The 27,908-nt window shown below is 43.5% G+C and overlaps 5 protein-coding genes across 6 annotated transcripts; 3 read left to right on the top strand and 2 right to left on the bottom strand.

Annotated features, from left to right (window-relative positions):
* Positions 1–63: 63 nt before the first annotated feature.
* On the top strand, positions 64–12,030 carry LOC120445254 (probable phospholipid-transporting ATPase IIB). 2 transcript variants are annotated; one of them, XM_039625537.2, is made up of 6 exons: positions 64–1,343; positions 8,029–8,866; positions 8,944–9,718; positions 9,779–11,123; positions 11,185–11,258; positions 11,314–12,030. In XM_039625537.2, the coding sequence occupies exons 1-6, from the start codon at positions 730–732 to the stop codon at positions 11,445–11,447; spliced, it is 3,780 nt and encodes a 1,259-aa protein (XP_039481471.1). In that variant the 5' UTR covers positions 64–729; the 3' UTR covers positions 11,448–12,030. The 2 variants fall into 2 exon arrangements, with proteins under 2 accessions (XP_039481471.1, XP_039481481.1); XM_039625547.2 differs by lacking the exon at positions 64–1,343 and adding an exon at positions 6,757–7,118.
* On the top strand, positions 3,753–4,244 carry LOC120445264 (translation machinery-associated protein 7 homolog). Its single transcript, XM_039625559.2, has one exon. The coding sequence runs from the start codon at positions 3,868–3,870 to the stop codon at positions 4,060–4,062; it is 195 nt and encodes a 64-aa protein (XP_039481493.1). The 5' UTR covers positions 3,753–3,867; the 3' UTR covers positions 4,063–4,244.
* Positions 12,031–12,284: 254 nt separating the features above from the next.
* LOC120444056 lies at positions 12,285–27,674 on the bottom strand. Its single transcript, XM_039623563.1, has 6 exons — positions 27,615–27,674; positions 20,112–20,602; positions 18,860–20,039; positions 18,409–18,772; positions 16,026–16,206; positions 12,285–15,954 (listed from the first exon to the last, which is right to left on the bottom strand). The coding sequence occupies exons 1-6, from the start codon at positions 27,672–27,674 to the stop codon at positions 15,213–15,215; spliced, it is 3,018 nt and encodes a 1,005-aa protein (XP_039479497.1). The 3' UTR covers positions 12,285–15,212.
* On the bottom strand, positions 16,253–17,241 carry LOC120452401. Its single transcript, XM_039636622.2, has one exon. The coding sequence runs from the start codon at positions 17,239–17,241 to the stop codon at positions 16,465–16,467; it is 777 nt and encodes a 258-aa protein (XP_039492556.1). The 3' UTR covers positions 16,253–16,464.
* Positions 17,327–18,352, top strand: LOC120452392. The gene has a single exon (XM_039636610.2). It carries the CDS (start codon positions 17,327–17,329, stop codon positions 18,164–18,166), a length of 840 nt encoding a protein of 279 aa, XP_039492544.1. The 3' UTR covers positions 18,167–18,352.
* Positions 27,675–27,908: the final 234 nt, after the last annotated feature.

Here is a 27,908-nt window from a genome sequence, read left to right as displayed (position 1 = left end):
CTTGGTTAGTGCTGCATAACGTTCCGTTCCCTTAACAGTGGTCTGTAAAGCCAGCTGATTACCATTTGGCCAAACTTATTTCGCTGGCAACTTGCTTCCGGGATTTGAATGTTTTTCGGGCTATATCCGGGCTATTAATAAATAAAAAATGTGCTGTCAGAGACCCAAAGCAGGACCAAACGAAGTGCGATAATCGAATTAATAAATGAAAACGCGAAAAGCCTGCAAATCAACGTGCTAAATGTGGTGCATGTGCATATGTGTGTGTGGCCCGGGCCTTGGCCTTTTATTTATCGAAATCGTATCAATTAAATTAAAACGCTGAGCAATAGCAGGCAATTGGCATTTACGGTGACGATTTGGTAGCCGGCAACCGTAGCCACTGATAAGCGGACGACGGGGAATGCCTGTGATTTCCGCGTATATAGTGTTTACCCTACCTGTTTACCGCTCAAACAAAAAATAAAAGAATAAAACGCAGGTGTGATAAGAAGCAGCCGTCGTTTACACCTGGAAATTGCTCAATGAAAACGTGGCAATAAGACTTACTGAGTACCCAGCATTTAATTTATCTCAGATAATATCAGCTGCTAGTAAGAGTAAAACTGCATTTCTGGTGCTAATTAGTTCAATTCAGGCGCCAAAACTCTGCTTAACAGCTCCCTTAATCATAATTTGCTACTTTAAGCTGACTACGCTTGCTCTCTCTTAAAATCTCTTTGTTTGAAAATGGCTGAGAGCAATGTACCGCTGCGAGACTTTGACGAAGAGAGCGAAACGGACTCGGAGACCGAATTGCTCATACGCCGCGATGTACCGAGCGGTAAACAAAACAACAACAACATTAGGGGGCGACGCAAAACCTCCATGGGCTACAGCGGCGTCGACGCCGACGCTGGCAGCTCTGCCGCCGGCGGCGGAGGCAGCTTTCTGGGCAATCTCTTCGGATCCAACAGTTTTGGCTCTGCCGCCGGCCAGATACGTTATAGAAATGAGCGGAGTCGCGAGCGCGCCAAACACTCAAACGGTAGCTACAGCAGCATTTCGAAACTGGCGCAATTAACGCACACGTCATCGGGCGTCTCGGGGGCGGGATCGATCGGTGGCGGTGGGGGTGGTAGCGGTAGCGGTAGCGGTAGTGGCACCGGCATTGCAGTAACCACCGCCGATGGTAGTGCAGCAGCATCTGGAGGTCCTGCAGCCACGGGGGATCTCAGCAATGGCGGTACGCACAGCACCACCATCGATCCGGAAAATGGCTCATCCACAGTCTTCTACCAGCACAATCGGCGGAAAAGCAAGAGTCGCAGTCTTGGCAACGTCTGCAAGCTGTGCCTCTGCAGGTGAGTCTGCATTCGGTGCGATCCAGTCGTCACCCTCCGCCAACGCTGCGTATGCGCAATATTTCCATTTCACTGCTGCAATAGTTGGCGGCGGGAGTAATGCGAGTGTATATAGCGCTGCAACAGCTGTTCACTGGCCAGCAAAGCATCGGTAACTCAAGTGTTGCCTCTAGGAAAAATGTTTTTTTATATATTTATATATGTTTTATGGTGTCTGAACCCCATTTTTATTACCAAAACACAATAACATATATAAATATTTACATATATAGAGGAAAACAATATTGTTTAATCTATCACAATAAGGCCTCGAGTAAAGCCTTGAAATTTCAAATTAAATAGACTACTTTGAAGAAATATTATCTCTTAATAGGATCTCTTAATTGCTTCCTTTTAAATGTTGTGTGAATTTTGAAATTTGTGTTTCCGTAATCCCCATAATGGCAATGCAATAAATATAATTCAATTGCTGGCTTAGAACTCAGAATGCCTTATCACATAAAATAATGACAACAATAGGTATAAAACAAGTTTTGCCAAACTTCTATAAATAATTTAAATGTTGTATATTAAATAATTGGCAAGAAAAAACGTTGTCCTTTCTATCTTTCTAGACATTCTTTCACTTTCGCAATTCAACAGTTTTATGGCCAACAAGTTGTTGTTTTGTTCCTGCCACTTGAAATATTTGTTTATTATACCCGTTACTCGTAGAGTAAAAGGGTATACTAGATTCGTTGAAAAGTATGTAACAGGCAGAAGGAAGCGTTTCCGACCATATAAAGTATATATATTCTTGATCAGGACCAATAGCCGAGTCGATATGACCATGTCCGTCTGTCCGTCTGTCCGTCTGTCCGTCTGTCCGTCCGTCCGTCTGTCCGTCTGTCTGTCCGTCCGTATGAACGCTGTGATCTCAGGAACTACAAATGCTAGAAAGTTGAGATTAAGCATACAGACTCCAGAGACATAGAAGCAGCGCAAGTTTGTCGATTCATGTTGCCACGCCCACTCTAACGCCCACAAACCGCCCAAAACTGCCACGCCCACACTTTTGAAAAATGTTTTGATATTTTTTCATTTTTGTATTAGTCTTCTAAATTTCTATCGATTTGCCAAAAAACTTTCTGCCACGCCCACTATAACGCCCACAAACCGCCCAAAGCTGCTACGCCCACACTTTTGAAAAATGTTTTGATATTTTTTCATTTTTGTATTAGTCTTGTAAATTTCTACCGATTTGCCAAAAAACTTTCTGCCACGCCCACTATAACGCCTACAAACCGCCAAAAACTGTGTTTAAGACTCTCCTTCTCCCTTCCACTAGCTGAGTAACGGGTATCAGATAGTCGGGGAACTCGACTATAGCGTTCTCTCTTGTTTTTTTTTGGCATGAGTCAAATCTTTGTGAGATTTCTCAAACTGAGTCAAATTACGTTGTCTTACATTCTGATGTTCTTTTTAACTTAGAACTTTTACGAAACACATTTCCAAGAAAATAAATTCTAGCTGAATGAAGATGTGTGCGCCACATACCTACATATGTGTGACATACACACAATGAATGCAACTGTATATAAAGAATACATATATAACAGACGTAGCGATTATAGCGATTCCAAGATATATTTTTAATTTACCTAATTAGAGAGGAAGCACGAGAGAACTTTTGAGAAAGGCCGCACATGCGAACAAGCAGCCACGTCTGTAAGTGGATCGTAGAAAGAAAATTAAAAACATTTCGGTTTCTGCGCGGCGACGGACTGTGCAAATCGATAAACGTGACGACTTCCAAGTCTGGGGGAAAGATTTCAACGAACGGAAAATAATAACAAAAACACGGCTATAAATAGTGGCCAAGACCAGCGACTTGGTTGGGTGACAAGGCATAAACGAAACGCAAACATTGCTATCCGTGCCCCCTACAATTGCTCCACACCCACTGAGCGCTTTTCTTGTTATTTTTTGTTTTGTTTTGGAGTACAAACTCTTGTTGCCGCAAAACTTTGGCCAAAAATATCACACACAACTCCACCCGTTAGCTGTGCATTTTTAATCGATGTTTGCCGTGTGACTTGGAACCCGATTGGTGGGAGAGCAAAAAGCGACTCAAGAAGTCACCAAGAAATGCTAAAAATTCGAAAACCAGTTCCTCAGCTGGTTTCGGCCACACAATGTTGTATTCAAGGTTTCTAAAAAATACAAACGAGTTGCACAGAAAAAGTGAGTCGCTTTAGGGTTTTTATTTTTACCTTTTGGTCAGACTCGGCTTTTTGTGTTTAAAATTGAAAGTTTCTCTGCCTCGAACTATTCGTGGCTTATCAGAATCGCTCCATTTCAATTGATTGATTTTATATTTAAATGTTTTATATAAATACACATACATACATGACACATACTCTCTAACTTTGACAAAGCGTACCCTTGTGAAAACTTTTTGTCACTTGAATGTCGGAAAAGTAAGCATAGATAGATACTGATATAGAAAATCGACAAACGTGGGAAAAGGCAATAGCAAGTCAGAATGTCTGGACGCGAGGGCGGTAAGAAGAAGCCTCTGAAGGCGCCCAAGAAGGACTCGAAGAATCTAGACGAGGAGGACATGGCCTTCAAGCAGAAGCAGAAGGAGCAGCAGAAGGCTCTGGAGGCAGCCAAGGCTGGTGCCTCCAAGAAGGGACCACTTGTTGGCGGCGGGATCAAAAAGTCGGGCAAAAAGTGATCCCTAGCCACGCCTTCATCTTCTTTCACTCTGTTTTATTCAAATCGCACCCATGTGGATTAAGAAACCTAATTGTAACCTTAAAGAAATCGGTATCATGTAATAGTCGTGCTGAATTACTTTCACATTATCGAAGAGCAATGCTTTCAATATATTTACTGAAATACTTGTCTTCATCTCCACATTCAATGCTTCAATGTCATTTGCGTCTTCTTAAGTGCGTCTTTAACTCGTTATCGCCCTCTGACCACGAAAATATTTTGAGGCCTTTACAGATTCAACTTCGCTCAAGGTTTTCTTACTCAAAGCCTAGCTTTTTCGGGGAGCTCGAAACTTTTCCCGGGTTTCTCGTTACATTTTGTTTGACGCTCAACTCCAATTGCCGTTTCGGTTATATGAGGCTCAAAGATTTCGACAGGCCGATTAGAATTGCAAAGTGAGGCGCCAGTTTGTTGGTGTGATTGTTGTTGCCACGGTGGCCACTGTGGTGGAACCAGCTCGCCGCTTATATTTCCCCTATTTACCAAAATATTCCATTACCTCATCAAGTAAAAGAGCTACTGATAACAATACGCTTTTGCGTTTTACATGAATTGACTTGGATTTACTTGAATTCGCTTAAATGTATCAACTATTGGAAACTCTTTCAAGAGTTCAGTGAGATTTTGAACCGTTTCAATAATTTGCTAAAGACTCAAATCAATCACACTTAAGCTAATTGTAATTGCTACAACCGAAGCCATTACCAGCTGACAAAAAACTTTTCCCAAGCTTTTTTCACTTAGCCGCATGCAAATTAGTGCGCCACGCCCCCAATCCCCCTGACCGCCCCCGCGGACGCCACGAACTGTCAATGGTAACGCCTAATGTTATTATTTTCTAGTCGCCGTTAGCTGTTTATCTAGTTGCGAATGCAAATGGCTGGGAACAGAAAAAGCCACGGCAAAAGGGGGCATGAGCGGTGAAATGCCACAACGATTGACGCCCGCAACTTGGCCTGGCATTGCTTTCCACCCACCGGCAATGTGGGTTAATAACCAAATGCCAGAAGGCAGAAGGCAGCGCAAGTCACCAAGTCACACTATTCATGGCTCGCCTCGTTCCAATCCGGTTACCCGTGAAAGGGTATTGTACACGTGTAAACGTTCCACTCCCTCCCGAATAACCATATTTGCCTTTTCCGCAATCGCCCTATGTGCATATGGTACATATGTATTAACTTCTCTGCTGTTCAAAAATATATATAATAATAATTATTTATCGCTAAATTTGCTTTTTATGTGTGCTAATCGTTTTATATTGTTATATTCGTAAAATTTTTGAGCTACAATGTTGATAGAGATGGTATGTCAAGCTTGGTTTCTCTTTACATGTATTAACTATCAGCTCTTACCAACCAAAGTAATACTTTGCAAATGTTTTATGGGTCAATGATAACGCACTGCTATCAAGCCACATACAACTGGACTGATAAAAACATTTATCTAATACCTTCGTTTGAGGGATTTTCATTTGATGTACATAAAGGCTACAAATAATTTGTCACGCGTAACCCATCTTGAAAAAAGTTTTTCATAGCTCTAATAATTTTGTACAACTGCTTACAAAAAGTCTGAACTATTATTTGAAATGAAAGACTATTTTTATTTAGTTAAAGTATTGGTACAGAAAAATTACATTTTTAAAATGCTTATATTGTGAAACTAAAACCAAAACTTGGAATTCCGAAATTTAAAAGCAGGAAAAGTGCACACTTGCACAAATCTCGATATTGGCAGCTGTTGAAATATATACTTAATAGGAAAGGCGGAAAACAATATTAGCTTGAAAACAGTGGAATCCAATGTGCTGAGGTCTACAAATCGTTTTGAAATTTCCAGTTAATTACTGAGAACGAGACGAATTGCGGCAATTGTTTGTTATGGCCGCTGCAATTGTTAACGATTGCATTTCAATTCAGTGAGTATACAGGATGAAAGACCTCAGCTGAATCGGTTTTCGACTGATAAGCGAGCCTCTATAAGGGAAAAATACATAAAAAAAACGCATCTAGGCGTATTTAACTAGCGTGACACACTTCGGGATTATGGCGGAGCCCGAAGGCTTTGACGGTAAAAGCGCTGACTTTGAAGTGCAGCATGAGTCACACAGGTGAGCTAATTCTGATGGCCCTTTTGTTTTGTCTTTGGCTGCAGACTGGTCGTTGAACTTTCCCTTCAGCATTTTTGGCAACTTTTTCTTATGAGATCATGACATGAAATCGTCTGGCCGACGAATGTGTGTGTTATATTGACAAAACTTTGAAGCGCGCTCCTATTCGCACACGTCTAGCGCAAGCAGCCAAATAGAATGGTCTTAAAAAAAACTGTAGAAAAACCAGTTCGCTCGTGGGCAAACAAATAAGAGGAGCAGCACATCGCTAGTGCTGATCTAAGCAGCTGAAGCGTATACGACTTGCAAGAGCTTATTTAATTAACATCCGAGTGCTAACGAAAGCGACGAGAAGACCTGTTGAGTGAGCAATAAACGTGTCATAAAGATCCCCACCCGTTAGGCGGCTTATTTGAATTTGGCGCAAAAAGTACGCGCGTTGCCAGATTCTGATACCAAACACTAACGGCAGCTCTGTCGAAAAACAACCATATAGTTGTCCCATTCCCTCTTATTGATTTCTATAGAATCACAGACAGGGTTGTTAAACGCGCAGACGACGCAGTTTTCATACGGAATTTTCACTTCTGCATTTGTTTTGTGCATCAGAATTTTGCATAACGCACTTTAATTATTCGGAGTGCTTTCTGAATGCGTGTGCCATGAGCCGCGCCTGTGATAATGTGAAAAGGGCCGAAGGAAAACATCGAATTGAAGTTGCAGCTGCGACTGCCGAGAACAAAAGACTACAAGACTACATAAATAATTTCGGGAAAATCAAATAAGTGCGAATCTCGGCCAGCAAACATGGATGATGCTACTTCCCAAAACTCGGCTGCAACGCCCATGACGCGCGAGAACATTCCGTTGCTGAATCGCCAGCGAAATCGCTGGTATCTTTTTAGGTGTGAATCATAGACTTAATTAAGTGTGCCACAGTTTGCGGGGGAAATTTTCCCGTTTTCTTATCAGCTTTTAGTTGCTGTGTACTAATATTCATACTAAACATGCAGTATGATTATACATACATGAACTAAACTACAGTTAATCTCTTTCTAACGCAAAGCCAGGCTTTCCACCTCCCACTCGCACACTCTACCTCATTCACTCACACCCACACTAACATCCGCACACAAATTCATATACACCATAAGCGTTGATTGTGGTCTGAGTTTTCACTTTTCTTTATTTTTCGAGTTTTTTTTTATCGATTTTCCACCCAAGGTCGTCTCCTGTATGAACATGTATGTCTGTAGCTCCCAGACTTGTGATTGAAATTTTAATTCGCTGTGCAAAGCACTTGCTACCAAATAGGGATTTCCCATCACAATGAATATTATAGATTCAGTAATGTTGGGAGCGCCTTAAAAGGTTAACTGTTCTTGGGAATTCATCAAAATATGGAAGTCAATTGCTAAAAATTGCAATTATATACATATATATATACGTATTTGTATAATAAGATTCTTATTATTCATATTTTATTTATATTTTTTGTATGGCGTGACACATTATCATTTCAGTTCTACAGATTTCATTAAATTTACTTATGTTAAAGGGTTTTACTACAAATGAAAACATTCGATTCGATTCAGCCCCTTCTTTTCGTTATGTTTCGAAGTATAAACAAAATTCTTTGTAAACCAATAAAGATCGAATGACTGAAGTTTGAACCTCGTAGGCTCTGCTGTTCTATAATTTTCGATAGTGAAATTAAGAGGGTGTATGATGACTGGGAATATTGGCCGGAAGGATGTTTCTGGCTCACACTCTTACCGAAGGCGGCGTCATACTGATCCTCGTCTGTCTTTACAGCTGCTGGCGAAAATGGTTCCGGCCACGGGAGCTGAGGGCCCGCACCGTAAATCTGGGACGGGTCAACACGGAGAAGTTCCCACCGAACGAGATCCGGAACCAGAAGTACAACTTCATCACCTTTTTGCCGCTGGTGCTGTTCGAGCAGTTTCGCTTCTTCCTCAATCTGTACTTCCTGCTGATGGCGCTGTCACAGTTCATTCCGGACATCCGGATCGGCTACCCGTACACCTACTGGGGTCCGCTGGGCTTTGTCCTGATGGTCACCATTTGCCGAGAGGCGGTCGACGACCTGCGTCGCCATCAGCGGGATCACGAGGTCAACTCGCAGAAGTACAAGCGACTGTCGGCCACCAACGGCAGCGGCTACGAGATGGTACCCAGCTCCAAGCTGAAGGTCGGTGACGTTATAATCGTGGAAAAGAACGAGCGCGTGCCAGCGGATCTGATCCTGCTGCGCACCAGCGATCGCAGCGGATCGGTCTTCGTTCGTACGGACCAACTGGATGGCGAGACGGACTGGAAACCACGTCTCGCCGTTCCGTATACTCAAAAACTCAGTCGAGACTCGGAGCTACACAGCATCGATGCCAGTTTTTACGTAGAGAAGCCACAAAACGATATTCACAGCTTCATTGCCACGTTCTGCATGGCAGACGGCAGCGAAGACACCGGTCTCAGCGTGGAGAACACCCTGTGGGCCAACACTGTCGTAGCCGCAGGAACAGCCACTGGAATTGTCATATACACTGGCTGCGAAACTCGCAGCGTGATGAATAACTCACAGCCAAGGTCCAAAGTGGGACTGCTAGACATGGAGATCAACGGACTGACTAAGGTGAGGACGAAATTACATTATAAATATAATCAAAAATCTAACGATTATAAACTTCCCAACTTATCTGTTTTCTACAGGTTCTGTTCTGCGCCGTGCTAGGACTGTCGCTAGTCATGATGATGCTTAAGGGTTTCGGCGGACCCTGGTATCGATACATGTTCCGTTTCGTTTTGCTCTTCTCCTACATCATTCCAATCAGTCTGCGTGTCAATTTAGACATGGGAAAGGCCTTCTACTCGTGGCAAATGCAAAACGACTCAAACATTCAGGGAACTGTAGTGAGATCGACTACCATACCCGAGGAATTGGGCCGCATCTCCTACGTATTGACCGACAAGACGGGCACACTCACACAAAACGAGATGGTTTTCAAGAAGATCCACTTGGGTATTGTATCGCACGATGCAGACACTTTCCATCACATTGGGCAGATGATACAGAAGCTATCGGGAAACATTCTGCAACAGCAGCAGGGTAGTTTATCGAGCTCGAGCAGCGGCGGAGACTCGACTAAGCCAATGATGTTTGGCAACAGGATGCGTCGCCCGGAGGGATGGAGGGAATGGGAGGCGGTGCGAGCACTGGCCCTATGCCATAATGTTACACCGGTTAGCGATGACGAGGACAACCGATCCGTGTCCACGGCATCGACTGTTACCGGCGGTAACAACTCGCCAACCAAATCTGTGATAAACATCGAGGCACCTGGCAGTACGGACACAGAGCACCAGTATCAGGCTGCTTCTCCAGACGAGATTGCCCTAGTAAAGTGGACTGAGCAGGTGGGATTAACCCTTATTGCCAGGGATCTCAACACGATGACGTTGCAGGTTAAGACCCCCAGCGAAGACAGTAAGTATTTCTATAAAACAATCACAATCCGATTCTTATTGTTATCTTATCTTTTCACAGATGACATTCTATTGCACTATCAAATTTTGCAGCTCTTCCCCTTTACTAGCGAGAGCAAGCGCATGGGGATTATAGTGCGTGAGAGCAAAACGGGTCAGATAACGTTTTACCTGAAGGGTGCCGACGTGGTTATGTCTAGCATTGTGCAGTACAACGATTGGCTTAGCGAGGAGTCAGGAAACATGGCTAGGGAAGGTCTTCGCACTCTTGTTGTGGCTAAGAAGGTTCTTACCGAGGAACAGTATTCTGACTTTGAGACGCGTTACAATGCTGCACGACTGAGCATTACCGATCGTGTCGCAAAAGTAGCGGCAGTCACTGAATCCCTTGAGCGTGAGCTGGAACTGCTCTGTTTAACAGGAGTAGAGGATCGTCTGCAGGAGAACGTACGACCAACGCTGGAGCTGCTGCGCAATGCCGGAGTTCGCGTTTGGATGCTGACGGGCGACAAGCTGGAGACTGCGTGCTGTATTGCCAAGTCCTCACAATTGATTGGCCGGAACCAGGGACTTCATGTTTTGCGTTCCGTTAAGACGCGTACCGATGCTCACCAGGAGCTGAACAGCTTCCGGCGTAAGCAGGGTCATGCATTGGTCATCTCAGGCGAATCCCTCGAGGTTTGCCTGCAGTATTACAGACCAGAGTTCCTGGAGCTGGCTACGGCCTCACCGGCCGTCGTCTGCTGCCGTTGCTCGCCAACCCAGAAAGCACAGGTGGTGGCCCTCATTCAAAAGCACACAGGCAAACGAACCTGTGCCGTGGGTGACGGTGGCAACGATGTTAGCATGATTCAGCAGGCGGACGCTGGAGTTGGAATTGAAGGACGCGAGGGAAGACAGGCCTCGCTAGCCGGCGATTTCAGCATTCCGCAGTTTTCGCACATAGCCAAGCTCCTGCTTATCCACGGTCGCAGGAGCTATAAGCGTTCGGCGGCCCTGTCCCAGTTCGTTATCCACCGCGGCTTGATCATAACCACATTGCAAGCGGTCTTCTCAGCAGTTTTCTACCTCAGCTCGGTGGCCTTGTACCAGGGCTTTCTCATGGTCGGTTACTCCACGCTGTACACTATGTTCCCGGTGTTCTCATTGGTGCTGGATCAGGATATCACATCGGAGACAGCCGTCACATACCCGGAGCTGTACAAGGACTTGTCAAAAGGACGCAGTCTTAGTTACAAGACCTTCTTTATATGGGTACTCATCAGCATATACCAAGGCGGCGTTATTATGTACGGAGCACTAATACTCTTTGTGGACGAGTTCATCCACATTGTGGCAATCAGTTTCTCAGCATTAATCATGACGGAGCTCATAATGGTGGCTCTCACCGTGCGTACTTGGCATAGGTGAGTTTTGTCAACTTTTTAAACCTTTTGTGTGTCATTAACGTTGCCCCTTTGTGCACAGGTTAATGGTGCTAGCGGAACTATTTAGTTTGGCGCTTTATCTCATTTCACTGGCCGTGTTACATGAGTATTTCGGTATGTAAAGTGTCATTTTTGCCATTCGTTTTATATAACGTTATGATCTTTTCAGACTGGGAGTTTATTTGGTCGTATGATTTTCTTTGGAAGGTTTCTCTCATCACGCTGGTCTCCTGCTTACCATTGTACATAATCAAGTTCTTGCGCAAGAAATGTTCGCCGCCCTCTTACTTGAAGCTCTCTTAGATGGCGGCCTGGCAAATGAAATACAAATTACAAATTATCCTGACTATAATTTCCATTTAGTTCTGTTCACAATTTAAACCTTTATTATTTACCAATTGATGCGTTGTTATTTTAACTTGGCAGCCATCTCTCAACTATTTTTTGTTTTGCCAATACCCGCACCAATCCCAAATATACGTGATATCAGGTTAAACTCCCCATATTCGACACTACACTTCTTCATGGTATTTTTGTTACACAAAATACAAAAGAAGAAGTGGTTCGATTATTGTAATTTAAATCAAACCGATTCTTATTTGTAAGCGTGAGGCGTAAAAGTTTTAATATGTCCTTCAGTTTTGTATACCTGTGTGTATTTGATTAATATTTAAGTCGCAAAAACCAAATTATGTTACTAATTATTTAAAGATAAAATAAATTAATAATAACTGTAACTATGACTAATAATGAAATCAATTACCATGGTATAAGAATTAAAAATTGTAAAACAAAAAATATAGATTTTGTATAAGGATTTAGAAATTGCATTGCATTGTGTAATAATAATTATAAATAAATATACATATATTAATGAAAAGGAAAATTTTATTCGTATTACTGGGAGAAAATTAAACAACAAGGCAGATCTTTTTTGTATTGTACATTTTTTATTTACCATTTTGCTTGAAATTTTGTTTCTGTTTATTACTAATTCACAATTCTTTGCTTGAAATACATAATAATTTTAATAATATATTTTATTATGCATGTACGCACATACAAACAAACTTACGTACGTAAGTTAATGAATTTTGTGTTGTCTTTTGTCGGTAATATAATAGTTTAGCTTTTGCTATGCTCTTAAAATGCATGACATCCATTAGCGTTTACACTTTCATGGTTTTTCTAACAATTAATTATTTTCTTGTTTCGTTACTTGGTTGTTAATTGCTTAGCAAAACTTCGACTCATTATAGGTTGAAATGATGAAGCATTGGTTTACGATTTTGCTTAAATGCGCAGAAATACTTTTGAAGTAAACAATTTGGTTTGTATTTTATTTCCTCAAATTTCACAACATTGAAATTTTATTTCTTCATCAACACATGTAGTTTTTAAGATTTATTCTTGGTGTGCTTTGTTATAACATTTTGATTTTCTTTGTATACTCGCAGCAACTTGCCTTCCGCTAATACTGAATTCTGTTGAGCCTTTCGTGTACTACCTGGTGAGCAAACTCCTTGCCAAGAACTCAATTGAGCCGTTTGGTTCAACTTTTATGTCGGTGTATAAAAGTGTCGTCCAATCATTTTGGTTTCTTAAAGCTTTTCCATTTCCTCATTTGTTCAATCAACAATTTCAACTCTAATTCTCAACTTGGGTACAGAGAGCTGAGCTACATTTTGAAGGGTATGGGGGATGTATGTATATATTTGGGATAAATATTTTTGTAGACATATGCGCGTGTGTTGAATTCGGTTCTCATAATCTTTCACTTCTAATTTACTAAAAATCTACAAAATATAATATTTGAATTTTTCCTCTGTTAAATATATTCTGCATATACATACGTTATAGTGATTGTTTAACATTTTTACATTTTTTTATGCAAGTTTTACTTTCTTACTGTGGTTTTTATGTGTGGTTCTTGATGAGGTCAACTTTGATTTGTTTTATTTGAAACTTTTGCTTTTCATCTCTTTGAATATCTTTATATTTAGAATGTTTTCTCTAATTGTTGATATGTGTTTACTGTTGTATGTTGTGGCTAATATGAAATCTTGCGTTTTTCGTTTTATATTTTTACAATTCCAAAAAGATTTAACCGCTTCCTTTTACATGTTAATTCGGTTATATACTTTGTTGTTTTTTTTTTTTTTGCTTTTTAATAATATTCAGTCTATATAAACATTCATTTATACATTTATGCTAAATTTTTGGAAAACAATTTGGGAAAAGCGTGCGAAACTGACATTTTGCAGTCCCTCAACCAAAACTGGTAAAACTTCTCTAAAAAGAAATTGGGTTAAAATAATGTGGAAATAAAAATACCTGAATACCTTGTGGATGATCTGTTTTATTTAGGAGAAAGTGTTTAATTTATGTAAATCTATCAAAAATTAATGGTTGTTTACTTTACCTCGCTATTATGTCTTACATCTTTATTCAATAATGTAGGTATAGTTTGGGCATGCTATTTGCTCTGCATTCGCTTCTGTATATTTATTTAAATATATTTGTTTATATTTGTTTTCTTGTTTTGCTTTAGCTTGTTAACACATTCCTCTTGACGAGTTTTATTCAATGCATTTGATTTCATTTGTATTTTTCATTGCTGTTTCTGAATTTTTACTTAAGGTGGCTATACCTTTTCACGGGAACCGACATTTTCCTCACCAGATTCCTAAATTTTTGCTATGCATTTTGAATATAGATAGAAGTCGATCAACATAAACGAAATCAACTATTTACATATACTCGTATAGGTTTCCGTCTGGTAATAAATCTAGTCACTGTTTTCAGTATTTAGTAGCTCTTCAAGTCACATACTCGCAGAAACCAACAAAAGCAAGACGTCGGGTTTTTGTAGGGTACGTATTTGGATTCGAGTCAAAAGTAAAACGTTTTGCAATATATTTTTCAACATCGTATGCTAAAATATTTATTTCTGATATTGTTAATCGTAATACTTTACGTCGTGCTTTCTAGAATAAGGTTTATTAGAGTGTTCTAGCAGCGACTGAGCTTGCTGGGAAAATATTCATATAAAGAAACGTATTTTATGTTATCAATTCACTAATTACTAAGCAAACCAATGCCAAGCGTATCCTAAAATTAATGTTGTTTGCTCTACATACTCCTTGTTCGGCGCCTTTTAGCTCCTTTAAAAAACTGCCAATTCTATTTGCCATCTTTGTGCTCAATAATCCAAGACTATGAACAGAGCCCTTCCATCCCAATTAAATCAACTCTTAATTGTTTATACCTCTGTCTCGGATGTTGATGCACGAGCTGGCTTACACCTGCACCGATATATAAAATTTGTGTGGATAAATGGTTAACTTAGCTAATAAAAAAGTTCCTAACTTAAATCATTGTAGGCAGTATGTCATGTTCTTTTCTCGGATCTCTCTAGCTGTGTGGTTCGTTTTGAGTTTGGGGCCGAAAATAATTGCTGACAGTGTGTTAATTTGTTATTGAACACAATTGCTTGATTACGATAATTACGATCAATTAGATAACTGAGCTCCAAATAAAATACTGTGAGTTGTTTGCTTAATGTACATATATATCATGTTCAACTTAGTCCATTTAAAAGGTTTTAAACTGCTGGAACGACTTGCCGAAAAGATTACCATCGAAAAAAAAAGTCCGAATACACTCGACGGTAATCCTTCGCATAAAGGAACAATTCTAATTTTCTAAATCTTTGTCGTGCTATATATGCATGCATGCTATGCGGCACACTGAGAAGCGTCTACACATTTAAAAAGGATTGGCAAAGCTTTTACAAAATTACGAAACTACGGTTACAAACTACTTTGCCACAAAAAAAAAAAGCAATACCATGTGCAATACTGATTTGAGCCCGATCAATCGATTTGGCCTGGCAGGTATTCGAAAGCTAGACGTCTCGAAAGCAAATCTAAAAACTAACCACTGTGCTCATGCCAAATGGCGCTCCTCCTCGCAGATGGCGCTGCGCGTCGCCTCGCACTGGGCACAGTGCTTCTCCAGAAACTTCATGGACAAGTGGAACGTATACCGGTGCCGGGTGCAACGCCTTTACATCTTGTACTCGACGATTTTGTTGGGGTTGAGGAACTGCTCCCGTTGCGACGCATCCAAGTGGGCTACGGTGCGCGTCAGTGCCGAGCCCGAACCCGATCCTGAACCCGATCCCTGACCCTGACCCTGTCCCTGTCCCTGTCCCGATCCTGCTCCAGCTCCAGCTGTTGATCCCGATGAGGACTTGTGCTTGCCATCGCCTCCGCCACTGGTGCGTCCAGTGTCCGTGCCAATGGGCTGGTAGACGCCCTCGGCACTGATCACACCCACATTGACCCCGGCGACCACCGGCTGTTGCAGATATCCGGAGTACTGTGGCGGCAGCTGGTAATTGCCCGGCGGCTGCTGCTGCTGCTGTTGGTGGCTGCCCGCCCGCGGCTGCTCCGTGTGGGCAATCGGATACTGCTGCTGATGGGCGTACTCCTGGCTGCTGCCCACAGCGCCAGCGCCAGCCACCGAGACACCAGCTGCTCCTCCGCCACCGGCCGAACCTCCACCACCGCCACCGCCACCGCCCATGCGGGAACCGGAGTCATCGTTGAGGCCCTCACCCATTTCACCATCTCGATTGTGACGTCCGCGGATGCACAGCTTGGTGAAGAGCCAGACGCGTCCGCGGTAAAGGAGGTAACAGCAGAAGTGAACGAAGAACGTAAAGATGATCGCACAGGCCGTCACTATAATCGCCTTGCCCGGCTTGGTCCAGTCCATCATCGGGTAGATGGCAGTTTGGTTTTTCCTGCAATCAAAAACAGCAATTTTGATTGCTCCCCTTTTCCTACAATCATATCCAGTGCGGATGAAAGTCACCTGTCTGTTCCGCCGGCCAAGAAATAGATTCCCGTGAATATGGCGTAGGCCAGGCCAATGCCAGTGGTGAAGTAGGCGTGGCTCATCTTGATCGGGTGCCCCACTATGGCCAAATCGATGAGCATTATAATCGTGTTGAGCACGTGCACCATTATGTTCAGCGCATCGATCTTGTGGATTTCTGAAAGCATAACCATGGTTAAATTAGGATCAAATTGCTTAATATATCGATGTTTTATAACATGTACGTGTTTTTTAATTAAATGGCTAGTTTGAGAACTGTTGAGTATAAACGAGAAACAGCAAATTATCAACTGTTATAAAGTTCACTTTTTTTGAAGAGCTCGATATAAAATGCACATGTTATTTTCATATATTTAACCAATACATTATTCCCTTCAGGGCATCCTTTTTCAGAGATCTCTAATTTAGAAAATCCCTATTGCGAGTCCATGAACATATCCCATTGGCTCTTAATGGATCTGGCCAAAAACTTTAGATTTGCCGACTGGCCGGCGTAGTAGAATTCAAATCCCACTTCATCGGCGGAGTCAAGGAAGATGTAGCAGGCGAGGAAGTCGAACAGGAGCATCGTGGAGCAGAGTGGCCTATCCAGGATCGGCGGCAAGTTCTCCCAATAGCCGGATATGACCTGCGCCTGGAACACAATCAGTGGGCAAATAACTTGCCAGAGCACAAAGTGAGTGGCTACTTCATAGGAGTAAATCAGATCTGACACGTGGACACAAACGGCGACCATTAGGACGACGGAGAACACAACGAAAATGAACCAGGTGAGGAACAGGTGGGCTATTGTTGGGCAACCGGGAAGTAGAAAAGAGCCAGCCAGCAGGAGCAGCGCCATCATGACAAGAATCTCCAGGCTCAGGAGCAGGACGTGGCCCGTCCGCTGGCTTGAAAGGGTGGACACCGTGCCCAGTGCCAGACATGCGGCGATGCAGCAGCTGACTATCCAGTTGAATGGAAACTTCCGGCGCAGCCATGTCACGTTGACATAGACGCACAGGCTGACCAATCCGATGACAAAGAAGCAATAGGTGGCCACTACATTCGGAACCAGGGCATATTGTCGCAACAGGCCCGGCAAGATGATCAGCCCAATGGCCAGGACAATGAACACCATGGCGATGCCGTAGATCCACTGGTACACCTTGAGACGGAGGCGCACGACGCCATCGCCTGGCTGATCACTCATCGATGTGGGGGATTTCCTCGTTTTCTGCTCGTTTCCCGGCGCCCGTGTCAAGTGTCAAAGGCGAGAGCTCGGCCTGACAGCCAGTATGTTAAGTGTAACCAGATCAGCCCCAAATTTCAGCGTGCGATCCATTGGATCCTATAGCTCCAAGAGCCATTTCGAGGCTAATCCCAGTCAGCAGGAAAACCAGTTTTCGGACAGGGAACGCTTTGTGGAGGTGGCCACCAGCATCAACCATTTTCCAACGAGGCGGAAACCGTCTACCTGCATTTTCCGCATCTACGTCTGCCTGCTGTTGGTTGGCCAGGTGATCCTGGCCTCGCTGCAGTGGCTCGGATCCACGTACCGCTGGAGACCCGAGCTGAGTGCGGCCAACCGCGGCCTGTCCGTTCTGCTGCTTCTGCTCTCGTGGATCAACATGACGCTGGCCTTCATGGGCTTTCGCCGGCTGCAGTTCACCTTCCCACTCAATTGGATTGCCTTCGGATGCATCTTCGAGAGCCTCACGCTGCTGGTGGTGTGTCTGCACATCCTGGAACAGGATCTAACCTGGCCATTTGTGCTGATTGGCATGGGCGTGCTGGTTGTCTATACGCTGCTGGGGCTGTGGGTTCCTGGCTGCCTCACCGCCGAACTGTGGATCCTAGTCCTGGCGAGCTTAGTGGTCTTCCTGGTCTCGATAGTGGCTCTGGGCGTCCGCCTGGAGATGCGATACTATGTGCCCGCCAGCGTCTGTTTGGTGTTCTTCGGACCCTGGGCCATGTACAACTCGCAGAAACTCTTCCTGCGTCATAAGCGGTCTGGTTACGTTGCTCACCAGTACTTGGAGGCGTCCGCCAGGATGTTCATCAACTACGCCTGCACTGTGAGTGGCATTATATTTGCCCACCGCTTCTCAGTGGACACATTGGATGCTCACAGATAGGATATGGTGATTCCTTGGTTGGAATTGATGTTGTTTTGGTAATTAGATAATTTTTGTATTTCTTTCTTAGTGCTCTGCACAGTTAAATTAGGTGTTGCGAAATTTTTTACATTGTGTACTGGAGAAAAATGTCAACCATAGAACAAAAGCATGTATAAGAAATAAACTCTTCATACTCGTTTTCAATGCGCTTTCGGTTGAACTTTAGGGACAAATACTTAGGGCATTTGGGGTTTCCTTACCGGGATTGTGGACCAGAAGCCAATAGCACATGGTGACGATGAACGCGTAGACAGTGGCACAGGTGTAGAGCACCCAGTACAAGTGGTGCAGGCGACTCTTCTTCGCCTGCCGCACGATCTCGAAGTCCTCGCGCTCCACCATCATGCCCTGGGTCACTATCCAGGCGGCCAGCCAGGCCTGCACTGTGCAGAAGAGCAGTCCCCAGTGGGTCAGGTAGATCCACCACTTGGCGTAGTGGTGCTCAAAGTGCTCGTCCGTGCGCCCGATGTCCAGCAAGGAGCAGACTAGTGCCGCCAGGCAGGTGATGGCCGTTATCCATCGGTAGAACAGGTAAACGATGCGCACCTGCGTGTTGCGTTGCCACTGAAAGGGGTGAAAGTTAATCAAGTTAATCCTATATCTATATAGAAAAGAAAACTAAACTTGGTATCTGGACTAGAAGTGACTCACCTGGCACAGATAAAAGTTGTGGCGATGCACATGGTCCGGGGTGAACTCCGGGAAGCAGCTGTTCCACAATTTGCTAACCATCATTCTCTGATTGCCCAGGCAGCTGCCCGCGTTGCTGGCGAATTGGTTGAAGCCCTCGCAGCTGTCCTGCGAAGGATATTGGTACGAGTGGTAGGACTGCTGCTGCAGTTGCTGCTGCGACGGCTGGAAGTGTTGATGTTGCTGTGGGAAGTTCGGCTGATGCTGCTGGTGATGTTGCTGCTGCTGCTGCTGCTGATGCTGATGCTGTTGCTGCTGCTGTTGCTGCTGGTATTGGTAGGGCTGGTATCGCTGCTCCTCAAGGACACGCTGCGACTGACCACCAGCACTCCGACCGTCTGTGCCCGCCGATCCTGCTCCTCCCGCTGCGGCTGAGCCGTGCTCCGTTTGGTACTCGTGTTGCGGCGGCGTCTTGTGGCTGTGCAGGCTGTCCCGGCCGCTGCCGCCGTAGGGATGTAGAAAATCCGGCAGGTCAAGGATGTGCGCCAGCTGCGTGGCAACCTCCTCGTCGTCCTCGTCTTCGTCCTCCTCCTGCAGATGGAAGAAGCGCAGTTCCTCGAGACTCGAGCAGTCCGTGGAGAGCAGTTCCTGCGGCAGGCACTCCTCGAGCAGGTCCTCCTCGTCTTCAGTGGTGCTGGCAAAGCCAGGCAGATAGCCGTAGTTGTCGTAGGCGTCGTACCGCCTGCGGGGCGTGGCCTTGTAGCGATAGCCAGCTTGCAGCTCCTCCGCCGCACTCCCGTACTCCCGGAACGGCGAGGTGGAGACCGCTGATACAGATGCTGATGCTGATGCCGCTGCTGCAACGGCCGCCGGTGTGGGCGGTACCACCGGTGGCGGAACGGTCCGTGTGCTCCGGCTGCTGAAGTAGTAATCGGTGGCTACACTCGGCGCCGGTGGCGGTGGTGGTAAGGCTGCCGGAATGGCCAATGGTGGCAAGTAGCCGGGTGAACTTCCCGCTGAGGCTAACAGCGGTGTCGGCGAGGCATCGAAGTTGATTAGCGCCGCGGCCGGATAACCTCCTCCGGAATAGCCGCCCACGCTCCGGTACGGATACGGAGGATAGGCTGCGCTGGCCGGTGCACCGCCGCTGCTGGTGGTTCCTATATAGATGTGCGCCGATGTGGACGGCAGATGGTACCAGCTGGAAAGGCGAGCCAATTATAACGTATTTCTTTATAGGATCACGTTAGAGGTGAGTTGATTGGGATATTACCTGGCTAGGTTGCCGCTGCCCAGACCGAAGCCCAGGCCCAGTCCGAGACCCAGATCGGTGTTGGTGCTACCGCGACTGAAGTAGTAGCTGTACTGCTGCTGCTGTTGCTGTTGCTGCTGCTGTTGTTGCTGCTGCTGCTGGTGCTGCTGCTGTTGCTGTTGCTGCAGTTGCTGGTGCTGCAGCTGCAGCTGCTGGGCCGCAAAGAGCTGCTGCTGCTGGGCGAACTGCTGGTGCTGCTGATGGGGGGCTGCGTAGTCGGTGAGCCAACGTTGCCGCAGGCACGAGTAACTCTGCTGCAACTCACGCTCGAGTCGCTGCAGCAGCAATTGTTGCTGCAGCTGCTGTATCTGCAGTTGCTGCTGCTGCTGGGCTAGCAATTGCTGCTGCACGAGCTGCTGGTGCTGTTGCTGCTGCTGTTGTTGCTGCTGTTGGCCACTAATTGGCACCGCTCTAAAGTAAAACTGCGCGAAATCCAATGTGATGGCGTTCCTCTACAGCTTCCACGCGCGTCTACCGCATTCACGCTTGGCTATAGTTTCCTTCGCTCCCCCGCTGTTGCTGTTGCAGTTGCAGTTGCTGTTGCTTGTGCTGTCTTCTGTGTCCTTTGTGTCCTTTTGTGGCTTGTGCTCCTGCTGCAGTTGCAAGTGGCAAGACGTCTGAAGCCTGTAAGTGGAGCAAGGCATTGAGGCATTGAGTCGAGTCGGCTGCATTTCAAATTCGAGTGCATAATGCACTAATTAGGCGGCCGTTAAGTATACGCCATGTGTACGCAGAAAAACAGGGGCGAGTGTGTAAATTAGTTTCTTGTTTATAAAATGTATATGCATTTTATAAGTATCTGTATAAATGTAGAACTTCATAAATTTATGCCTAACAATGATTGTATTCTCTGTTAAGTAGATTATCAAAAGACTGTAGACCTATATGGTTTATGCTATTATACAAGTTAATAAATATGAAATGGTTTTGAATAGGCTTAGTACATCTTGGACCCGCTTTATCCCGACTACGGATCCAGGATGATAAAAGATGAAAAGTACGATTCACTGCGCACACAGTTGATGGCTGTGAAAGCGTTTCTTTGACATACCAATTTGCAGCCGTGCAGTTTTTGAGAAATTAAAACGAGCACAGAAAAAAAGGATAAAACAGTGGGGTGGAATCCATGAAGGCAATTCCTCTGCAAGGATTATCTCTACACTCGTTGAACTTCTTAGAGGTCTAGAGGCATTCAAACGCAAAGTAGCTCTCTCTTGAGTGTTGAACTCTGTTGAACTTTTGAATTCAAGTTGCACTCTATACTTGAGAAAGTGTAATAATTTGGTTGGCATTGCAAATGTCAAAAACGATACAAATTGAAATTACTTCTGAATAATCCGTATGTGTTTACTCATCTTCTCTAAGTACTAATATTATTAGTGAATTAAATTTGTTCACATATAATGTGCAGCAATTCTCGCCTTATTATCGGGCTTAGCTGTTTCCACGGCATTATCCTTTCGCTGCAGAAATTGGAGCTTAGCAAGTGTGGGCGGGGCAATAAAATCAAATCAAATTGCGCGTGCCTCAGCAAAATGCAAAACGCAAAACGGCGACCAGGAAGCGCCGTTGTGGCAATTTCGGTTGCGTTGCTTTTCCGCTGCAGAATTAAGTTGCAGTTAGTTGAGATGTCTGCTTCGCGTGGGAAAATGTCGGGGAAACTGCAGGGAAAATTGCTGTGTGTGTGTCTCTCTCTGTGTGTGTGCATTTGTGCTTTTTGACGTCATCAGCAAATACTTTGCTACTGGCACTGGCACTGGCACTGGCACTCGTTTTGTTGCTCTTGTTGTCGCTGTTTGCACAGCTGCCATGGGGCCGCATTTAGTTGTTGCCACTACCGCTGCCTGCAGCTGGTTGTTGCAACATTTACATTGGCAATTTGCTTGGAAAAGCACTTGCACCACCATCCTCCTTGTACCAGCCATTCGTGGCACACACACTACACACACACACAACACAGACGCCAACGGACCCACTTCCGGCCACAAGTCTGTGCTTTTGGCCTAAACCGAACTTCCGACATTTTCACCATGACCTGAACACCCTTTTGTAATGCTGGTCTTACTCCAGGGAAAATCAGGGTGCATTCCATTTATAATGTGCATTAATAAAAGTAAATAGATAATTTTATGCCAATAGATTTGATGTTTACATGTAACTAACCGTTTACCCTTGAACTCGAGAAATTCGTTTCTATTAATTAATTATAATAAATCACTTTAGGTCTACAAGGCCAAGAAAGTATGATAAAAATTATAAATAACTTATTATTCAAAATCCAAAAACCCAGATTGCTAAATGATGACATTGTCAATGTACGAAAGAGAATTTCCAGTGTCCTAAGTAAAACACATGTGCGCTGACACAGCTCGTGTTTTTTTTTTGTGTCTTTTTCCTACTTTGTTTTAAATTCCACTTTTCCTGTGGAAAAACTAACTTGTGTGAAAACTTTTTGCTTTCATCACTTTAAGACGCCTCCGCATGATGGCAAAAAACAAGAATGAAAAGATCCAAAAAAGAACGAATAAAGTTTGGTTTAACATTTAGTTAAAGTCGTTTCGATGGCTGTTTCCACCCTGGCTGCTTATTTATAGCCCACTTGGCGGACAAAAGTGCAGAAAAAAGTGGAATTTGACAATAGTTCTTGCAGCGGCAATTAGGGGCACGCAGTACGTTGCAGGTCATAAAGCCGAGAATGAATTACCCAACAAAGTTGCAATTGAAATGGAAATTGAAATTTAATGGCCGTTTGCAGGGATCGCGCAGCATCCAACGTGGAGTCGTACTCCAAAGCGTGGGAATGGCTCAATAGACGGACAATTGTGTGCTTAAGCTGCATGATAAATTCACTGAAGTGCTTGCCGGGCAAACAAACACAACACACACGTGGCGGACAACGTGTCGTATGCGCGATTTCGGACGTAGTGCACGCTTTGAAGGCGCTCAATGAACTATGACATTAATGCTAATTTAATTAGGAAAACGTGCCAATGCATGATTCTTTGTGATAAACAACAAAAACTGGAAAATCTACATGAGCTTTATTTCGATATTATTTACCCATAATCTTTGACATTAAAACTTCTTTCTTGTCTACAGCCGAGCTCAAATAGCAATTACTAATTTTCGCATTCCCTTCACAGTTTTCCTCTAATCTTTGACTGGAATCCCCATAGGATCAGAGCAAGTTCCTTTCAGTTCAAAGTCAAAATAAACAGCAATTCAGGCACATAAAACTTGCCAAGCACTTGAAGCCTTAGAAATTTGCAGTATTTTCCCCGGAAGCAATTCACTTCCCTGTTCCACTGAAATAAGCGAAAGTAAAAAGAAAATTCGTTCATTTTAATTAAATTGCATTCTCCTCGCAGTGCCACTTTCATCTGACGCAGGATACGAAGGATATGAAGGATACTTTAAGCGAATCTCCCTCCAAAATACGCACACTTGGCTGACTTGGAATTTCTGTTAATCAAACCCAGCGTTCAGCATGAAATCGCTTAATTGCATTATTACATAACTTTTATCCAACCAAATGGATCGGCAAGTATGGGTGTGTACCAAGGATATTCCGCATTTTACTCGAGACACGAGTCGCTGCCAATTAATCCATGTGTTTGCCGAAATAAATCGATGCGGTCTCAAAGGATAATTAATGCGCCACCATTATCCAGAAATCTGAACATGACAGCAGCCAGGCGAATTTTATATATGCCATAACTTAAGTGCTCGATCAATAGCAAACATAATGTCAGCCGATGTACATAAATACTCAACCACAATTAAACCAACGAGATGGCAAATTCTTAAATTACAGATTTAACGCACATGAAATACAAATAACTACAATATGAGAAATGCAAATACATTTCTCATATTTCAGTTACAGTTAAAAATTCATATTGTACCGATATGCAGTTCACGTTACATAAATACAGCAGTTTTCGTTAAAAAATTTTAGGCAATAATTTCCTAGAACTCATTAAGTAATTTATTGAGCCAATTAGTTCTTTTTCGAGTGCATTTCCACTAAATTCAAATTCATGCGTATTGGCATTTCCTAGTATGACTGTTGTGTTGCAAGCACAAACCTTGCCGTGCTGATATACATTTAAGGGCAGGTGGAATAGGAGGGTGATCCATCAAGCCAGGATATGAGGATTTGGGGGGAGAGAGGAGGGTGTCTGTGTAAACAGGAAGTGTTGCACCGCAGGCAATGTTGCAGCAAAATAGCCAGTCAAATAGGCACCCTGTACATTCCACCGTCTACCAGTTGGGATTTTGAAAAAATATTTGCATACATGGAATTATGAGGGAGCATCATTTAATGAATGGCCTGCCACCTGTGCACGCTCTTAATGAGCTAAAATAAGAACTGTGTTGCCAGGCGGATGTTAACTGCGGATGTTTGCCAACGTGTGGCATAAATGAGGGTAAGAAGCTTTTCAACCACACTCTGGTTGTGTTGTTTTCTTTGATTCTGTGTACAGTGCACTGTACCTTGTCGTTATGCCACACAACATAAAATAGCAAATATGGTTTAGCTTTCCCAAATGAAGTTCAAATAAATAGTGATACAAGATTGCTTTTAAAAAGCAGTTAACCGATATTAGGCTTAGAATGCCTGTTGAAAATAGCACCATTTGCATTTTGGCTGTTTATCCTGTTTGTGGCACACTCAAATAAATATTCACACACAAAGCACTTAAAACCAATTGTCTGCAGGACTTGAAGACAACATTAAGTTTGGTTTCTTTCACCGAAAATTAATGGCCCGGCATTGGAATCTTGTTTATGGCATACTGTGTATATACACAAAATAGTTTGGCCAAAAGCCGAAAAAAGTCATAGCTGCCATAAATCAGAAAGAAAAAGTGAGTGAGCAAACTGGGGGCCAGCACGAATATTGCTGCCACAGCATAGGAAAAGTTTGAAAAAGGGCTTCCAGAGGGGAAAAGCCGAGGAACTGGAGATTCCACGACACATTTGTGGCTGGCTGACGGGGAATGAAAATGGAAATATATTTCCGCCAACGACAATCAGGTGAAATGCAAAGAGTGTCGAGGAAGTTGTCAAAACACTGAGATAACATTTTCTGCCCAGAACATTGATGGCCAACGAGCTGGAGAAGATGTGCCATATCCTGGCCCTAATTAAGGACGGGGTTCAACTTGTCTCTGTGGGTTTTTAAAGCACTTTTATTTGTGGAGGAACTTTTTTATCCTGGCCGCTTCCGTAGGCTCCATCTTTATTTATTATGCCACAGCTTCAGCGAGGGCAATATATTTTCCCTGCGCTTGCACTTTACACAATTTTCCCCCCAAAGCCGCTATCTGCATAATTTCAAGGATTTTTACACAGAAGCCTTCAGAAGAAATTAATCTTGCCGACGCAAAAGCAACGAAAATTTACGAGGTACCTTGCCAAAGGTGAAAGCCCATTTTTCCGCCAATAAGTATTTGTATTCACAACCATTAATTGGGGTCTTAAATATATGTATATGCCGCTTCAAGAGAAAAATGTTAATCAAAATGCCACGAAAACAAACCACGACTAATCGATTTTAATCAAAGTAAACAATTGCTGTCATTTAATTAACACATAGAAAACCTTGTTAGTTCCCAAGGCTTGGGTGGGTTAGTAATTTGAAAAACTCGGCCACGAGGTAAACAATTGAGAAATACCAGTAATTGAAAGGGATCCGAACAACAAAACCCTTCGGCACAAAAGCGGCTGGTGGTAAAAACAATTGCTTCCCAGCTTTTTCCCTGCCAGCTAACTTTTTGCACTCACTGTGCCACACACTACACATATGACCAATCAGTTTTTATTACATGTTCAAAAAAAACCCTTTTTTTGTGGTCAATATGATACGGTAACATGTAGGAAAGCAAACTATGATCACAGCATGATGCTTTGAGTGGTAATTGTGTTACGACCTTTTGGCCTTTAATTTATTTAAATATAATGCCAGTTAACTTATTATATGCGTGGTCATTATCCTGCAAAATCCCATCCCCACCTTCCTAGTGAACTGTGAACCCATTAACTTCCACTTATCGTAAATCAGCTGTTCGTGGTTGACATTCTTGAAAAATCATGCAGCGCTGCCCCTGCCATATTGCAAAATGGTTGAATGCCGCAAATGGGCGAAAAACACAACTTTGCCATGCAGGTCACCCATCGACCCCTTTCCCCTGCTACAGACTACCATAAATCACATAAATGTGTGGTCGCATCAGCGGCATTCGCAGAAAAACGTAAAAAGTAAGTGTAAAACCGGCGAAACAACGACGGCAGCTCAATATCAGCATCAACTTTTAGTTCAATTAAGCGAAGCATTGATGGCTTTCCATAGCCGAAGGCTTACTTATTTTATAGCTTTCATAAGAGGGATTTTCATAATATGGTGCACCGTAAAAACTGGAAATTCTTAATTCGTAAGTGTCAAGTTAGCCACAATTCCCAATAAGCCACAATTGCTTAAAAGCCACTTTATAAAACCATGATATTGGCATACCTTTGGACATGAACGACACTTGACAATTTATTATTCCTCGAATCTCATCACCCAACTCTTTTTACTTATGCACTTCATAAAAATTCAATACTGCTGTCATCCGCATTCATCAATAAAGCTTATAAATGCACACAAAAATGGGATTTAAATAAAAATCAGCAATATAGATTTTCCAGGCAGGGAAAGCACATAAATTGCAGCTTTCCAAGGGCTGCTTAAAACAAACAGCTAAATTCAAAAACAAAAATCAGTTAAATTTATAAAAAAAACGGGATTTTTTTTACTAAAATCAAGCACAACAAATGCATAGCAAAAACTGAAAAGAGGTCGAAACGGGCAAAAACATTGGACAGAAAACACAGGCGGATGAACACGGGTCGGAAAATGCTGCAAATGCGTTCGTTCGCTGCGAATCAATATGGATCCGAGGCAGGGAAAGGGGAAGGGTGCGGGGAATCAACAATAACAACATACTGAATAACGTCAAACTAGACCATGAAAACGGGGGAAATTCCAATGAAAAGATACCTGCCACGCACTCAAAAAAAATACTACAAGTATTAGCATGTCAACAGGGTTAGAAAATAGTTGGCAGAACCCAAACAATTAAACGTTTATAACGTTTGATTACAAAATTTATTGAGAAATTCGTAGATGAATATATTAATATATTAATAATATGTTAAGTGTTCGCCTCAGTGTAAAAGCCATGGAAAAAGTATACGCCCCGTTGCACGTGATGCACCCAAAAGTATGCAACGCTCCTTCTGCAGCAGCCCAGTTCTCTCTGGAAAACTGCGGTTTTGGTTTTTATTATTTTGAATTTCTCCATTTGCCGCTTAGAGCCAAATCACAAAATCGCACCACGTTGACCGCAATTAAAGCGAAATGTACAGATGATGAAGGTTTAGGGGCGAAAGTGGGGCAGGTGGAAGCACTTTTTCTACCTTGCTGGCCGGCGACAAAGAAACTTCCCCGAAGAGCCCGAATAGACAGTGCTCATCCATTCTGACAGTTGAGTGAGAATTCAGCGCAAGAAATTTACTGTCAGCCAGAAATGAATAAGGCTTTTCGCTTGAATTTATTTCACTGTTCGCAAGAAATTAAAAGACAAAGGTAGCCACCAGGAAATGGGAGGACAATTGTGGCCGTAGCCCTAGGAAGAATTGTATTCTTCGACTTGGAGGCATGTGTACCTTAAAAGACTACGAGAGCTATGGCGCATTAAATATTGTGTAGCA

The sequence above is a fragment of the Drosophila santomea genome, chromosome 2L, assembly GCF_016746245.2.
Source record: "Drosophila santomea strain STO CAGO 1482 chromosome 2L, Prin_Dsan_1.1, whole genome shotgun sequence".
Taxonomy (NCBI): domain Eukaryota; kingdom Metazoa; phylum Arthropoda; class Insecta; order Diptera; family Drosophilidae; genus Drosophila; species Drosophila santomea.
Note: the sequence above shows the minus strand (reverse complement) of the source record. Positions and strands in the feature narration are given on the sequence as shown.